The sequence below is a fragment of the Manis pentadactyla genome, chromosome 1 (assembly GCF_030020395.1).
Source record: "Manis pentadactyla isolate mManPen7 chromosome 1, mManPen7.hap1, whole genome shotgun sequence".
NCBI classification, from domain to species: domain Eukaryota; kingdom Metazoa; phylum Chordata; class Mammalia; order Pholidota; family Manidae; genus Manis; species Manis pentadactyla.
The window spans coordinates 165,357,395-165,375,579 of NC_080019.1; the positions used below are offsets into that span (position 1 = coordinate 165,357,395).

General features: G+C 39.3%; 1 protein-coding gene across 2 annotated transcripts in view; it reads left to right on the forward strand.

The window, feature by feature from the left end:
* DZIP3 (DAZ interacting zinc finger protein 3) overlaps positions 1–18,185 on the forward strand; it is a 103,545-nt gene that overhangs the window by 62,268 nt on the left and 23,092 nt on the right. For both annotated transcript variants that reach the window (XM_057502441.1, XM_036930785.2), the window contains exon 18: positions 7,920–7,945. In XM_057502441.1, the coding sequence (XP_057358424.1) occupies positions 7,920–7,945 (26 nt within the window). The remainder of the gene's footprint in view (positions 1–7,919; positions 7,946–18,185) is intronic.

Here is an 18,185-nt window from a genome sequence, read left to right on the forward strand (position 1 = left end):
TAATCATTAATCTACACTTACATGACGAATACTTACGAATACTTTGTTTACTAGGCTCTCCCCTATACCAGGTCCCCCCTATATACTCCTTTACAGTCACTGTCCATCAGCGTAGCAACCTGTTGTAGAATCACTACTTGTCTTCTCTGTGTTGTACAGCCCTCCCCTTTCTCCCACCCCGCTATGGATGCTAATCTTAATACCCCCCTACTTCTCCCCCCCTTATCCCTCCCTACCCACCCATCCTCCCCAGTCCCTTTCCCTTTGGTACCTGTTAGTCCATTCTTGAGTTCTGTGATTCTGCTGCTGTTTTGTTCCTTCAGTTTTTCCTTTGTTCTTATATTCCACAGATGAGTGAAATCATTTGGTATTTCTCTTTCTCTGCTTGGCTTGTTTCACTGAGCAAAATACCCTCCAGCTCCATCCATGTTGCTGCAAATGGTTGGATTTGCCCTTTTCTTATGGCTGAGTAGTATTCCATTGTGTATATGTACCACATCTTCTTTATCCATTCATCTATCGATGGACATTTAGGTTGCTTCCAATTCTTGGCTATTGTAAATAGTGCTGCGATAAACATAGGGGTGCACTGATCTTTCTCATACTTGATTGCTGCATTCTTAGGGTAAATTCCTAGGAGTGCAATTCCTGGGTCAAATGGGAAGTCTGTTTTGAGCATTTTGATGTACCTCCATACTGCTTTCCACAATGGTTGAACAAGTTTACATTCCCACCAGCAGTGTAGGAGGGTTCCCCTTTCTCCACAGCCTCGCCAACATTTGTTGTTGTTTGTCTTTTGGATGGCAGCCATCCTTACTGGTGTGAGGTGATACCTCATTGTAGTTTTAATTTGCATTTCTCTGATAATTAGCGATGTGGAGCATCTTTTCATGTGTCTGTTGGCCATCTGTATTTCTTTTTTGGAGAACCGTCTGTTCAGTTCCTTTGCCCATTTTTTAATTGGGTTATTTGTTTTTTGTTTGTTGAGGCGTGTGAGCTCTTTATATATTCTGGACGTCAAGCCTTTATCGGATGTGTCATTTTCAAATATATTCTCCCATACTGTAGGGTTTCTTTTTGTTCTATTGATGGTGTCTTTTGCTGTACAGAAGCTTTTCAGCTTAATATAGTCCCACTTGTTCATTTTTGCTGTTGTTTTCCTTGCCCGGGGAGATATGTTCAAGAAGAGGTCACTCATGTTTATGTCTAAGAGGTTTGTGCCTATGTTTTCTTCCAAGAGTTTAATGGTTTCATGACTTACATTCAGGTCTTTGATCCATTTTGAGTTTACTTTTGTATATGGGGTTAGACGATGGTCCAGTTTCATTCTCCTACATGTAGCTGTCCAGTTTTGCCAGCACCATCTGTTGAAGAGACTGTCATTTCGCCATTGTATGTCCATGGCTCCTTTATCAAATATTAATTGACCATATATGTCTGAGTTAATGTCTGGATTCTCTAGTCTGTTCCATTGGTCTGTGGCTCTGTTCTTGTGCCAGTACCAAATTGTCTTGATTACTATGGCTTTATAATAGAGCTTGAAGTTGGGGAGTGAGATCCCCCCTACTTTATTCTTCTTTCTCAGGATTGCTTTGGCTATTCGGGGTCTTTGGTGGTTCCATATGAATTTTTGAATTATTTGATCCAGTTCATTGAAGAATGTTGCTGGTAGTTTCATAGGGATTGCATCAAATCTGTATATTGCTTTGGGCAGGATGGCCATTTTGACGATATTAATTCTTCCTAGCCATGAGCATGGGATGCGTTTCCATCTGTTAGTGTCCCCTTTAATTTCTTTTAAGAGTGACTTGTAGTTTTCAGAATATAAGTCTTTCACTTCTTTGGTTAGGTTTATTCCTAGGTATTTTATTTTTTTTGATGCAATTGTGAATGGAGTTGTTTTCCTGATTTCTCTTTCTGTTGGTTCATTGTTGGTATATAGGAAAGCCACAGATTTCTGTGTGTTGATTTTGTATCCTGCAACTTTGCTGTATTCCGATATCAGTTCTAGTAGTTCTGGGGTGGAGTCTTTAGGGTTTTTTATGTACAGTATCATGTCATCTGCAAATAGTGACAGTTTGACTTCTTCTTTGCCAATCTGGATTCCTTGTATTTTTTTGTTTTGTCTGATTGCCGTGGCTAGGACCTCTAGTACAATGTTAAATAACAGTGGGGAGAGTGGGCATCCCTGTCTAGTTCCCGATCTCAGCGGAAATGCTTTCAGCTTCTCGCTATTCAATATAATGTTGGCTGTGGGTTTTTCATAGATGGCCTTTATTATGTTGAGGTACTTGCCCTCTATTCCCATTTTGCTGAGAGTTTTTATCATGAATGGATGTTGAACTTTGTCAAATGCTTTTTCAGCATCTATGGAGATGATCATGTGGTTTTTGTCTTTCTTTTTGTTGATGTGGTGGATGATATTGATGGACTTTCGAATGTTGTGCCATCCTTGCATCCCTGGGATGAATCCCACTTGGTCATGGTGTACGATGGTTTTGATGTATTTTTGAATTCGGTTTGCTAAAATTTTGTTGAGTATTTTTGCGTCTACGTTCATCAGGGATATTGGTCTATAGTTTTCTTTTTTGGTGGTGTCTTTGCCTGGTTTTGGTATTAGGGTGATGTTAGCTTCATAGAATGAGTTTGGGAGTATCCCCTCCTCTTCTATTTCTTGGAAAACTTTAAGGAGAATGGGTATTATGTCTTCCCTGTATGTCTGATAAAATTCCGAGGTAAATCCATCTGGCCCGGGGGTTTTGTTCTTTGGTAGTTTTTTGATTACCGCTTCAATTTCGTTGCTGGTAATTGGTCTGTTTAGATTTTCTGTTTCTTTTTGGGTCAGTCTTGGAAGGTTGTATTTTTCTAGGAAGTTGTCCATTTCTCCTAGGTTTCCCAGCTTGTTAGCATATAGGTTTTCATAGTAGTCTCTAATAATTCTTTGTATTTCTGCGGGATCTGTTGTGATTTTTCCTTTCTCATTTCTGATACTGTTGATTTGTGTTGACTCTCTTTTCCTCTTAATAAGTCTGGCTAGAGGCTTATCTATTTTGTTTATTTTCTCGAAGAACCAGCTCTTGGTTTCATTGATTTTTGCTATTGTTTTATTCTTCTCAATTTTATTTATTTCTTCTCTGATCTTTATTATGTCCCTCCTTCTGCTGACCTTAGGCCTCATTATTTCTTCTTTTTCCAATTTTGATAGTTGTGACATTAGACCGTTCATTTGGGATTGCTCTTCCTTTTTTAAATATGCTTGGAGTGCTATATACTTTCCTCTTAAGACTGCTTTTGCTGCGTCCCACAGAAGTTGGGGCTTAGTGTTGTTGTTGTCATTTGTTTCCATATATTGCTGGATCTCCATTTTGATTTGGTCATTGATCCATTGATTATTTAGGAGCGTGTTGTTTAGCCTCCATGTGTTTGTGAGCCTTTTTGCTTTCTTTGAACAGTTTATTTCTAGTTTAATGCCTTTGTGGTCTGAAAAGTTGGTTGGTAGGATTTCAATCTTTTGGAATTTACTGAGGCTCTTTTTGTGTCCTAGTATGTGGTCTATTCTGGAGAATGTTCCATGTGCACTTGAGAAGAACGTGTATCCTGTTGCTTTTGGATGTAGAGTTCTGTAGATGTCTATTAGGTCCATCTGTTCTAGTGTGTTGTTCAGTGCCTCTGTGTCCTTACTTATTTTCTGTCTGGTGGATCTGTCCTTTGGAGTGAGTGGTGTGTTGAAGTCTCCTAGAATGAATGCATTGCATTCTATTTCCTCCTTTAGTTCTGTTAATATTTGTTTCAGGTATGTTGGTGCTCCTGTATTGGGTGCATATATATTTATAATGGTTATATCCTCTTGATGGACTGAGCCCTTTATCATTATGTAATGTCCTTCTTTGTCTTTTTTTACTTTCTTTATTTTGAAGTCTGTTTTGTCTGATACCAGAATTGCAACACCTGCTTTCTTCTCTCTGTTGTTTGCTTGAAATATCTTTTTCCATCCCTTGACTTTAAGTCTGTGCGCGTCTTTGGGTTTGAGGTGAGTCTCTTGTAAGCAGCATATGGATGGATCTTGCTTTTTTATCCATTCTATTACTCTGTGTCTTTTGATTGGTGCATTCAGTCCATTTACATTTAGGGTGATTATTGAAAGGTATGAATTTATTGCCATTGCAGGCTTTAAGTTTGTGGTTACCAAAGGTTTAGGGTTAGCTTCTTTACTATCTTACTGTCTAACTTAACTCGCTTGTTGAGCTATTATAAACACAATCTGATGATTCTTTATTTCTCTCCCTTCTTATTCCTCCTCCTCCCTTCTTCATATGTTGGGTGTTTTGTTGTGTGCTCTTTTTAGGAGTGCTCCCATCTAGAGCAGTCCCTGTAGGATGCCCTGTAGAGGTGGTTTGTGGGAGGCAAATTCCCTCAACTTTTGCTTGTCTGGGAATTGTTTAATCCCTCCTTCATATTTAAATGATATTCGTGCTGGATACAGTAGTCTTGGTTCGAGGCCCTTCTGTTTCATTGCATTAAGTATATCATGCCATTCTCTTCTGGCCTGTAGGGTTTCTGTTGAGAAGTCTGATGATAGCCTGATGGGTTTTCCTTTGTAGGTAACCTTTTTTTTCTCTCTGGCTGCTTGTAATACTTTGTCCTTGTCTTTGATCTTTGCCATTTTAATTATTATGTGTCTTGGTGTTGCCCTCCTTGGATCCCTTGTCATGGGAGTTCTGTGTACCTCTGTGGTCTGAGAGGCCATTTCTTCCCCTAGTTTGGGGAAATTTTCAGCAATTATTTCTTCAAAGACATTTTCTATCCCCTTTTCTCTCTCTACTTCTTCTGGAATGCCTATGATTCTTAAATTATTTCTTTTATATTGATCACTCAGCTCTCTTAAAATTCTTTCATTCCTGGAGATCCTTTTATCTCTCTCTGCATCAGCTTCTCTGCGTTCCTGTTCTCTGTTTTCTAGTCCATTAATGGTCTCTTGCATCTCGTCCATTCTGTTTTGAAGTCCTTCCAGAGCTTGTTTTATTTCTGAATTCTCCTTCCTTAGTTCTTGCATATTTCTCTGCAAGTCCATCAGCATGGTTATGACTTTTGTTTTGAATTCTTTTTCAGGTAGACTGGCTAAATCTATCTCCCCAGATTCCTTCTCAGGGGAAGATGTAGCAGATGCCGAAGCTGTCTGGGTTAGTCTTGTCTGAATCATATTTTTTTGCCTTTTCATGTTGACAGGTGCTATTGACTGTCAGCTGGGAGGGCCAAAATTTTCACTTACTACTGGCCTTTCTTTACTGGGGCAACTGCGACCCCTAGTGGCTTGTGTTGGGTAATTGCGTGTAGAGTGGGTCTTTGTGTCTTGCCTGGCCGGAAGGGAGAAATTTCCCTTTCTGTGGGCGGAATTTGTCTCAGGCTGCTTCTCTGCTTTCGCAGCGCCCGGTGGGGTGATGGATGGGGGGGCTGCTTGACTGTTTGCCTCCGTGAGGGGTCTCAGAGCTGTTGCCCAGGGGCTTAGTGCACCCGGTTTTCCCTGTAATTTCCAGCTGCTGTACTGTGACCTGGGTTGTTTCCGTCAAGCTGTTAAGTCCCTGTCCCTTTAAGACTTTCAAAAAAGCCCCCGCTTTTCTTTGTCACAGGGGCATCAGCTTCAGCACCCGCTCTGAGGTCTACCCCCTGTTCTCCCAGTATCCAGGGCCCCCTGGGCATATACTGTGTCTGAGCTCTGGCCCGGATGGCTGGGGCTGGGTGCTCGGCAGTCCTGGGCTCCGTCTCCCTCCCGCTCTGCCTATTGTTCTCCCGCCGGGAGCTGGGGGGAGGGGCGCTCGGGTCCCGCCGGGCCGGGGCTTGTATCTTACCCCTTTCACCAGTCGCTGGGTTCTCGCTGGTGTAGCTGCAGTCTGGCCACTGTCCTGCGTCTTCTGGTCTCTCTTTTAGGGCTAGTTGTGTTTGTTGTATTTTCAAAAGTATATATGTTTTTGGGAGGAGATTCCCACTGTCCTACTCACTCCGCCATGTTGGCTCCGCCTCTTGAGGATGTTTTTAATCATGAGAAATTCTAGCATGTAGAAATGTGCTTATGTTACACAGAGTAACAACAAAGTCCGTATATATGAAATTGTGTCCTCTGTTAATGACTTGTTTTGCAGTATCTCTACCTAACAATAGTTGAAGTCCTAAAAACACCTATCAGGAACTCTTTGGAAGAAAATGATGAAAAAGTAAAATTTGTGTAGCAAATAGAGGGGACAATACAGATAACTCCTAACTAGTATATATAGAAACTTTGTAACTACTCTATATGCTCCAGTTCTTCAGTTAGAAATTTAATATTTAGCTTCTAGTATATTCAGATACTGGTGGGGTTAATTAGATACTCCTTTCCACTGTTACACCCCACCCATGGGAATTTGAAGGCTTTAAAAGTAGAAAAGAGAGGTAAAGCAGGTGGTGGAATAATCAGCCTTGTGATGAATCTTTGGGGAAAAAAATCATGGCAGGAAATAAATTGAGCCCTTCAAATTGGATGTCCTGTCTCAAGAAGGGAAGTTGCTGAGATTCATGTACAACAGACTGATAAATGCTTTGGCATAAAGTTGTCATGGGAAGAGCTAAAAATACTCAGTTATGAACATACTAGATATGCTCATTATAAATGACCAAATGTATTTTCAACTGTTATTTGAGTACAGTGGAACCAAGTGTAATTCCAAATAATTGTAGAATCACATTGGCACTGGACATTGATCAGACACAGCAACACTAAAATCCTCTTAGTATACAGACAATAAAGCAAAGCTAATTTGTAAATATATCCTGAAATCTGTGGGGAAGGAGACCTGAAGTTTCTTGTAAACAAGAGTGGTAATAGAAATTAGTGCTATACATAAAATAATTAATACTTTTAATAGAAGAGTAATATGAGTAATTAATTCTCTTAGTATTTGTTAAGTGTCATTGATACTACATTTAGTATGTTGCCTTTATAGTTTTGCTTAAAAGAACATAAAATTTAGGGCTTTTTAACATTTCCTCCCATATGTGATCTCCCTAACACTTGTTTTTCTATAAAATTCTTGATATTTCAGTCTGCCTTCTTATATAGAGAGTTTCAAGAACTCTTATAGTTAATATAGGATTCCAAAATTAGAATCACATATACCCTGTCCCAAGATTACTACCATATGGGCAAACTCAGCCCCAATACTCCCAATATCTAAATTTGTGATTTTCAAGTGGAGCTTCATGACACAGTAGTAGATTACAAAATCAGTTTACTGGAGAACAACCACAATTTTTAAAAAGGAATTAGATTTAGTAGGAATAAAGAAAATTCCAGAGCTAATCACACATTGCCTTAGTCATTTCAGGCTACTATAACAAACTACCATAGACTGGTGGGCTTAAACAAGAAACATTTATTTCTCACAGTTCTGGAGGCTGGCAAATCCAAGATCAAGGTGCCAGCAGATTCAGTATCTGGTGAGGCCCTCTTCACAGTGTGCAGACAGCTGTTTTCTTGCTGTATCATCACATGGTTGGGAGAGAGAGCTAGCTCTTTGGTCTCTTTTTGTAAGGGGACTAATCCCATCATGAGAAGACAACATCATCTAAGACTAATTACCTCCCAGTGGTCTTATTGCTAGTTACTTCCGCATTGGGGGTTAGGGTTTCAACATAATGAATTTTGAGGTATACACAAACATGCAGTCCATAACACACCTAATATGGGTACAAAGTTTATCTTGTGGAACTTACATTTCAGTTTTATAATTATGTATAAAGATATATATGTAAGTGCATTTACATCATGATGTAAAATGTATTCATTTTGGTTGTCAGAAATGAGAAATGCTGATCTAAATGCAGTCAGATCACTGTGCTATTGACATAGTTGATACAGATTACTAATTCTTGATGCTGTTTTTCAGAATAAAGAATCAAAAGAAGAGCCAACGTAAGTATTTGGTTTTTTTTGATTTTTTTTTTTTTATTTTAGATAATTATTTTTTATTGAAGGGTAGTTGATGCACAGTATTACATTACATTAGTTTCAAGTGTACAACACAGTGATAAAACATTTATATACATAATTCTAGGTTCCAGCTATCACCCTACCAAGCTGTTACAATATCTTGACTATATTCCTTATGCTATACATTACATCCTGGTTACTTATTTATTTTACCATTGGAAGTGTGTAATTTTTTTTTTTTTTTTGTGAGGGCATCTCTCATATTTATTGATCAAATGGTTGTTAACAACAATAAAATTCTGTATAGGGGAGTCAATGCTCAATGCACAATCATTAATCCACCCCAAGCCTAATTTTCGTCAGTCTCCAGTCTTCTGAGGCATAACAAACAAGTTCTTACATGGAGAACAAATTCTTACATAATGAATAAGTTACATAGTGAACAGTACAAGGGCAGTCATCACAGAAACTTTCGGTTTTGCTCATGCATTATGAACTATAAACAGTCAGTTCAAATATGAATACTCATTTGGTTTTTATACTTGATTTATATGTGGATACCACATTTCTCTCTTTATTATTATTATTTTTAATAAAATGCTGAAGTGGTAGGTAGATACAAGATAAAGGTAGAAAACATAGTTTAGTGTTGTAAGAGAGCAAGTGTAGATGATCAGGTGTGTGCCTGTAGGCTATGTGTTAATCCAAGCTAGACAAGGGCAATAAAACATCCACGTATGCAGAAGATTTCTCTCAGAACGGGGGGGTGAGGTTCTAAGCCTCACCTCTGTTGATCCCCAATTTCTCACCTGATGACCCCCCTGCGACTGTGCCTGTCTTAGGTTGTTCCTCCCTTGAGGAATCTTACCCGTCTCTGGCTAACCAGTCATCTTCCGGGGCCATACAGGGAAATGTAAAGTTGGTAAGTGAGAGAGAAGCCTTATTGTTTGAAATGGTTAGCTTTTTATTTCTTTGCATATTTATGCCCTGTAGCTTCTATGCCCAGCATTTGTCTTGAGGTATCTTTACCACTTGGAAGAATTATGATACTCGGTAAATTTGATATGAGGCATGAATTCTATTTAAGGGTTGTAATTAGGAAGGAAGAAGAAAAGCTATAGAAGTAGCAGGCGGAAGAAAACATGGGAAGATTGATTATTTCTTTGACATATCTTCTTGTAGAGTAACTTCAGCATGTGTAGGTTTTAAGCTACTACTTAAATTGCGCACCCACATTAACATAATAGGAGTATAGTTACATAACCAAAGCATATCTGTAATTACCAGCCATCTCCAGTAAAACCAAGAAAACCAGTTAGGCACCTTAGGCATTTGTGAAAACTTATCTATGATGTGGTGGATATTGTCCAACTGAACTTGAACAGTCTGAGAGAAATCAGACAAATTAAAACAACCCATTCCTGGGGAATGTTCACATCCCTTATGTTCTTTTAACAGTAAATAGTCTGTAGTTGTAAGATTTTGGAGCACTACAATTTGCACTTCTCCTAATTCTTGGTTGAGTTCCAACAGTATAGATCCAGTCAAATTTGTTGTTTTACTGTATGCACAGGCCAGCTTAGATATCTCCTTCATTCCCATGGCAAGTCCAGGAGCTGGTGGGATGAGTGCATCTACAGCTGTAGCAGTGCGTGGATCTTTGTTGGGGTTTTTTGATGATCATCTTCTGGCATGAGTCTTCCAGAGAGTGCTGATGTTGGAAGTTCTCTTTCATATCGTATCTTAGTTCATTTTCTGGGTAGCCCAATTAGGCTTTGATCTTCTGTATAAACGCAAACAGACCCTTTGCCTACACTTTTATATGCCCTTTATACCCTTGTGTAGAACTCATTGGAGGTTACCACACAGGAACTGCTGTTTTGTTTTGTTTTGTTTTTTTTGTTTTGTTTTTGGTATCACTAATCTACACTTACATGACGAATATTATGTTTACTAGGCTCTCCCCTATACCAGGTCTCCCCTATAAACCCCTTTACAGTCACTGTCCATCAGCAGAGCAAAATGTTGTAGAATCACTACTTGCCTTCTCTGTGTTGTACAGCCCTCCCTTTTCTCCTACCCCCCCATGCATGCTAATCTTAATACCACCCTACTTATCCCCGCCCCTATCCCTCCCTACCCACCCATCCTCCCCACTCCCTTTCCCTTTGGTACCTGTTAGTCCATTCTTGAGTTCTGTGATTCTGGTGCTGTTTTGTTCCTTCAGTTTTTCCTTTGTTCTTATATTCCACAGATAAGTGAAATCATTTGTTATTTCTCTTTCTCCACTTGGCTTCTTTCACTGAGCATAATACCCTCCAGCTCCATCCATGTTGCTGCAAATGGTAGGATTTGCCCTTTTCTTATGGCTGAGTAGTATTCCATTGTGTATATGTACCACATCTTCTTTATCCATTCATCTATCGATGGACATTTAGGTTGCTTCCAATTCTTGGCTATTGTAAATAGTGCTGCGATAAACATAGGGGTGCACTGATCTTTCTCATACTTGATTGCTGCATTCTTAGGGTAAATTCCTAGGAGTGCAATTCCTGGGTCAAATGGGAAGTCTGTTTTGAGCATTTTGATGTACCTCCATACTGCTTTCCACAATGGTTGAACTAACTTACATTCCCACCAGCAGTGTAGGAGGGTTCCCCTTTCTCCACAGCCTCGCCAACATTTGTTGTTGTTTGTCTTTTGGATGGCAGCCATCCTTACTGGTGTGAGGTGATACCTCATTGTAGTTTTAATTTGCATTTCTCTGATAATTAGCGATGTGGAGCATCTTTTCATGTGTCTGTTGGCCATCTGTATTTCTGTTTTGGAGAACTGTCTGTTCAGTTCCTCTGCCCATTTTTTAATTGGGTTATTTGTTTTTTGTTTGTTGAGGCATGTGAGCTCTTTATATATTCTGGACATCAAGCTTTTATCGGATGTGTCATTTTCAAATATATTCTCCCATACTGTAGGGATCCTTTTTGTTCTATTGATGGTGTCTTTTGCTGTACAGAAGCTTTTCAGCTTAATATAGTCCCACTTACTCATTTTTGCTGTTGTTTTCCTTGCCCGGGGAGATATGTTCAAGAAGAGGTCACTCATGTTTATGTCTAAGAGGTTTTTGCCTATGTTTTCTTCCAAGAGTTTAATGGTTTCATGGCTTACATTCAGGTCTTTGATCCATTTTGAGTTTACCTTTGTATATGGGGTTAGACAATGGTCCAGTTTCATTCTCCTACATGTAGCTGTCCAGTTTTGCCAGCACCACCTGTTGAAGAGACTGTCATTTCACCATTGTATGTCCATGGCTCCTTTATCAAATATTAATTGACCATATATGTCTGGGTTAATGTCTGGATTGTCTAGTCTGTTCCATTGGTCTGTGGCTCTGCTCTTGTGCCAGTACCAAATTGTCTTGATTACTTTGGCTTTATAGTAGAACTTGAAGTTGGGGAGTGAGATCCCCCCTACTTTATTCTTCTTTCTCAGGATTGCTTTGGCTATTCGGGGTCTTTGGTGTTTCCATGTGAATTTTTGAATTATTTGTTCTAGTTCATTGAAGAATGTTGCTGGTAGTTTCATAGGGATTGCATCAAATCTGTATATTGCTTTGGGCAGGATGGCCATTTTGACGATATTAATTCTTCCTAACCACGAGCATGGGATGAGTTTCCATCTGTTAGTGTCCCCTTTAATTTCTCTTAAGAGTGACTTGTAGTTTTCAGAGTATAAGTCTTTCACTTCTTTGGTTAGGTTTATTCCTAGGTATTTTATTTTTTTTGATGCAATTGTGAATGGAGTTGTTTTCCTGATTTCTCTTTCTGTTGGTTCATTGTTAGTATATAGGAAAGCCACAGATTTCTGTGTGTTGATTTTGTATCCTGCAACTTTGCTGTATTCCGATATCAGTTCTAGTAGTTTTGGGGTGGAGTCTTTAGAGTTTTTTATGTACAGTATCATGTCATCTGCAAATAGTGACAGTTTAACTTCTTCTTTACCAATCTGGATTCCTTGTATTTCTTTATTTTGTCTGATTGCCGTGGCTAGGACCTCCAGTAATATGTTAAATAACAGTGGAGAGAGTGGGCATCCCTGTCTAGTTCCCGATCTCAGAGGAAATGCTTTCAGCTTCTCGCTGTTCAATATAATGTTGGCTGTCGGTTTATCATAGATGGCCTTTATTATGTTGAGGTACTTGCCCTCTATTCCCATTTTGCTGAGAGTTTTTAACATGAATGGATGTTGAACTTTGTCAAATGCTTTTTCAGCATCTATGGAGATGATCATGTGGTTTTTGTCTTTCTTTTTGTTGATGTGGTGGATGATGTTGATGGACTTTCGAATGTTGTACCATCCTTGCATCCCTGGAATGAATCCCACTTGGTCATGGTGTATGATCCTTTTGATGTATTTTTGAATTCGGTTTGCTAATATTTTGTTGAGTATTTTTGCATCTACGTTCATCAGGGATATTGGTCTGTAGTTTTCTTTTTTGGTGGGGTCTTTGCCTGGTTTTGGTATTAGGGTGATGTTAGCTTCATAGAATGAGTTTGGGAGTATCCCCTCCTCCTCTATTTTTTGGAAAACTTTAAGGAGAATGGGTATTATGTCTTCCCTGTATGTCTGATAAAATTCTGAGGCAAATCCATCTGGCCTGGGGGTTTTGTTCTTTGGTAGTTTTTTGATTACCGCTTCAATTTTGTTGCTGGTAATTGGTCTGTTCAGATTTTCTGTTTCTTCCTGGGTCAGTCTTGGAAGGTTGTATTTTTCTAGGAAGTTGTCCATTTCTCCTAGGTTTCCCAGCTTGTTAGCATATAGGTTTTCATAGTATTCTCCAACAATTCTTTGCATTTCCGTGGGGTCCGTCATGATTTTTCCTTTCTCGTTTCTGATACTGTTGATTTGTGTTGACTCTCTTTTCTTCTTAATAAGTCTGGCTAGAGGCTTATCTATTTTGTTTATTTTCTCGAAGAACCAGCTCTTGGTTTCATTGATTTTTGCCATTGTCCTATTCTTCTCAATTTTATTTATTTCTTCTCTGATCCTTATTATGTCCCTCCTTCTGCTGCCCTTAGGCCTCATCTGTTCTTCTTTTTCCAATTTCGATAATTGTGACATTAGACCATTCATTTGGGATTGCTCTTCCTTTTTTAAATATGCTTGGATTGCTATATACTTTCCTCTTAAGACTGCTTTTGCTGTGTCCCACAGAAGTTGGGGCTTAGTGTTGTTGTTGTTGTCATTTGTTTCCATATATTGCTGGATCTCCATTTTGATTTGGTCATTGATCCATTGATTATTTAGGAGCGTGTTGTTAAACCTCCATGTGTTTGTGAGCCTCTTTGCTTTCTTTGTACAGTTTATTTCTAGTTTTATGCCTTTGTGGTCTGAAAAGTTGGTTGGTAGGATTTCAATGTTTTGGAATTTTCTGAGGCTCTTTTTGTGGCCTAGTATGTGGTCTATTCTGTAGAATGTTCCATGTGCACTTGAGAAGAATGTATATCCCGCTGCTTTTGGATGTAGAGTGCTATAGATGTCTATTAGGTCCATCTGCTCTACTGTGTTGTTCAGTGCTTCCGTGTCCTTACTGATTTTCTGCCCAGTGGATCTATCCTTTGGGGTGAGTGGTGTGTTGAAGTCTCCTAGAATGAATGCATTGCAGTCTATTTCCCCCTTTAGTTCTGTTAGTATTTGTTTCACATATGCTGGTGCTCCTGTGTTGGGTGCATATATATTTAGAATGATTATATCCTCTTGTTTGACTGAGCCCTTTATCATTATGTAGTGTCCTTCTTTATCTCTTGTTACTTTCTTTGTTTTGAAGTCTATTTTGTCTGATATTAGGACTGCAACCCCTGCTTTCTTCTCACTGTTGTTTGCTTGAAATATGTTTTTCCATCCCTTGACTTTTAGTCTGTACATGTCTTTGGGTTTGAGGTGAGTTTCTTGTAAGCAGCATATAGATGGGTCTTGCTTTTTTATCCATTCTGTTACTCTGTGTCTTTTGATTGGTGCATTCAACCCATTAACATTTAGGGTGACTATTGAAAGATATGTACTTATTGCCATTGCAGGCTTTAAATTCGTGGTTACCATAGGTTCAAGGTTAGCCTCTTTAGTATCTTACTGTATCTTACTGCCTAACTTAGCTCGCTTATTGAGCTGTTATATACACTGTCTGGAGATTCTTTTCTTCTCTCCCTTCTTGTTCCTCCTCCTCGATTCTTCATATGTTGGGTGTTTTGTGCTGTGCTCTTTCTAGGAGTGCTCCCATCTAGAGCAGTCCCTGTAAGATGTTCTGTAGAGGTGGTTTGTGGAAAGCAAATTCCCTCAGCTTTTGTTTGTCTGGGAATTGTTTAATCCCACCGTCATATTTGAATGATAGTCGTGCTGGATACAGTATCCTTGGTTCAAGGCCCTTCTGTTTCATTGTATTAAATATATCATGCCATTCTCTTTTGGCCTGTAGGGTTTCTGTTGAGAAATCTGATGTTAGCCTGATGGGTTTCCCTTTATAGGTGACCTTTTTCTCTCTAGCTGCCTTTAACACTCTTTCCTTGTCCTTGATCTTTGCCATTTTAATTATTATGTGTCTTGGTGTTGTCCTTCTTGGATCCTTTCTGTTGGGGGTTCTGTGTATTTCCGTGGTCTGTTCGATTATTTCCTCCCCCAGTTTGGGGAAGTTTTCAGCAATTATTTCTTCCAAGATACTTTCCATCTCTTTTCCTCTCTCTTCTTCTTCTGGGACCCCTATAATACGGATATTGTTCCTTTTGGATTGGTCACACAGTTCTCTTAATATTGTTTCATTCTTGGAGATCCTTTTGTCTCTCTCTATGTCAGCTTCTATGCGTTCCTGTTCTCTGATTTCAATTCCATCAATGGCCTCTTGCATCCTATCCATTCTGCTTATAAACCCTTCCAGAGTTTGTTTCATTTCTGTGATCTCCTTTCTGGCATCTGTGATCTCCCTCCGGACTTCATCCCATTTCTCTTGCGTATTTCTCTGCATCTCTGTCAGCATGTTTATGATTCTTATTTTGAATTCTTTCTCAGGAAGACTGGTTAGGTCTGTCTCCTTCTCTGGTGTTGTCTCTGTGATCTTTGTCTGCCTGTAGCTTTGCCTTTTCATGGTGATAGGAATAGTTTGCAGAGCTGGGACGAGTGACGGCTGGAAGGACTTCCTTTCTTGTTGGTTTGTGGCCCTCCTCTCCTGGGAGAACAGCGACCTCTAGTGGCTTGTGCTGGGCAGCTGTGCACAGACAGGGTTTCTGCTTCCTGCCCGGCTGCCATGGAGTCAATCTCCGCTGTCGCTGTGGGCGTGGCCTGGCTCGGGCATCCACCCCAAAATGGTGGAGTCACGTTGGAGCAGGAGCGGCTGGGACGCTATCCATCTCTGCAAGGGGCCTCCCTGCTCCCCGCAGCCCAGGGGTTAGGGTGCCCAGAGATCCCGGATTCCCTACCTCTGGATTAAGTGACCCGCCCTGCCCCTTTAAGACTTCCAAAAAGCACCCACCAAAACAAAACAACGACCACCAAAAAAAAAAAGAAAAAAATTTTTAAATTAAAAAAAAAAAAAAAAATTTAATTAAAAAAAAAAAGGTGGTCGCTCGTTTTTCCTTATTCTCCGGCGCCAGCCTCAGGCCTCTGCTCACCGGTCCTGCTGCCGTGTTTCCCTAGTATTGGGGTCCCTATCCCTTTAAGACTTCCAAAAAGCGCTCGCGAAAACAAAACAGAAAAAAAGCAAAAAAAAAAAAAATGGTCGCGCACTTTTCTTATGTCCTCTGTCGCCCAGCCTCCAGTGCCCACTCACTGTTCTTGCTGCCCTGTTTTCCTAGTATCGAGGGCCCTGCACTCTGGCCCGGATGGCTGGGGCTGGGTGTTCGGCAGTCCTGTGCTCCGTCTCCCTCCCGCTCTGCCTATTCTTCTCCCGCCGGGAGTTGGGGGGATGGGCGCTTGGCTCCCGCCGGGCCGGGGCTTGTATCTTACCCCCTTCGTGAGGCGCTGGGTTCTCTCAGGTGCGGATGTGGTCCGGATATTGTCCTGTGTCCTCTGGTCCCCATTCCAGGAAGGGCTGTCTTTGTTATATTTTCATAGATACACGTTGTTTTGGGAGGAGATTTCCGCCGCTCCACCCACGCCGCCATCCTGCGCCCCTCTCAGTATTTGTTTATATAAATTTAAAATTTTTATTATTACTTTCAAAGCACATATTGTGCTTTGCCAGTCTGATACAGCCTTGTCTTGGAAACTATTCTGAGAGAGGAAAGGACAATTCTTAATAAATTGTCACCTTTTTATAGAAAGTGACAAAAAAGTTAAATTATCATTTGCTTTGGGAGAATAGAGTTTCTTGCTATTTTTCTTTAAGGCTACATAGGAATCACCCAACTCAACTGCTTTATACAAAGATTAATTTGAGTTTAGCATAAAATCTCTTAAAATATAGTATAGGTTGTAGTTAAGTTAAATAAGACTTAACTTTAAGGACCGATCATTGTACCAATGACCCCCTGTACTAAGGAACTTGGTTTGCTTTGGTTTGGTTTGTTTGGTTAATTAACCTGAGGTGTTTTGTTTTACTTTTTAATTCTAGTTGTTAACAGTGAATTTTGTACCTTTACTGGAAACTTTTTAATGCCCAAAGATCACTGTGAGCTATATTGTACAACCATATGGTTGATTACAGCAGAGGAGAGGAAGGATATGAGGTAGACAGTCCAATGAAGAGATTCATTATGCCCACCAGAAGTTTGTTAATTGAAAATTAGCAACTTTAGACACTCACCTGGTAACAAGAACATATTTTATTAATTTTAAAGTCATCACTTGTACTTTTTCTCATTGATAATGGGTATGATCCACTTGGTAAGTAAATAGTTCACCATCTAAGAAAGATTTTCATGTTCTCTGTCAGTAAGTTGAGCCACTAGAGCAATGATTGGTTGGTTGTTTTAGGCTCTGTGTGGATGCCATAAAAATAACTTACTAAAGAATGAAACAGTCTTATCAATAATTTTGCACATTTTGCCTACAGTGTAGGCCCAAACCTGGATGTTTTTAAATTAGAATTTTCAAATATACACAAAAGTAAAGAGAATAACAATCTATATTAGTAACCTACTTAACATCCTGTTTGAACAATTATCACTGTTTATCCACATTTTCTTCATTCTTCCCATCATTTTACCTATGTTATCATAGTACTGTTAGCATACATTTAAAATTTAGGAATGCTCTTCTAGAGCTTTTCAAAAATACAGATTCATCTATAGTATTGCAGTTGTTGTGGTACCTGGAAAAATGTAATTTTTTAAAAACTCTTCAGTTGACTTGGAAAATTAGGTTTGGGAACCAGTAGTCTATGCAAGCAGTTGATTTCATTAATTTTATAAAATATTCTAGTCATCCTAGAACACCTCAGTGATACACAATGACTGTTTTGTAGTGTTTTACAAGTTCCTTTACGGGCATTAGATACCATTTTTTTTCTAGGTCTCAGTGGCCTAAAAGAAATACTTAATCTTAGTTATCTGTTTCCTTTCTATTAACTAATCAAGTCATTTATATCATGCTGTAAGTAAAAGTACTGTTTCTTGTTACCATTCAGTGAGATAAGGAATTTTATAGCTAGTAAACAGACCAACTGAAAGGATAATAGCATGCATTTAAATTTCAGACATAGGTATAAAAATTAGATAATTGCCATTGTACTTGTAGTACTTTCATTCTTTTTTCAGTGGTGCCCAGTTCCTGAAATCTGTGTTCTCACTACATTTTTTCAGTCTTGAAATCTCCATTTTAAGTCTACTTTGTGTTGCTATTTGCAGCCCTCTATTTAAGTGTACCCTGGACCTAAGCAGTGAAGTTGATTAAACCAACCTACCTGTCAAGAACATTGTGATGATAAGTAATATAGCAGATGTGGAAATGCATGTCAGTATTTCCCAAAGTATTGTTTCCCAAAGTAACTGGTGTTAATAGTTATAATTTGAAAAATGAACTCCATGGTCTCATAATTCTTGAAAACTCTAGGATGAACAGACTCATCCTCAAATATGCTAAAATTCATTAAGAATCTCGAAGAGAAAAACACAGTTTGAGCATTGTCCAAACTTTCTTTGGGTAAGAACCCTTCTGTTGCTAAGCATCTCATGAGACCAATACAATATCAATTTGGGAAACAATGGCTTAGATGAAAAGTGCTGTACAATTATAAAAG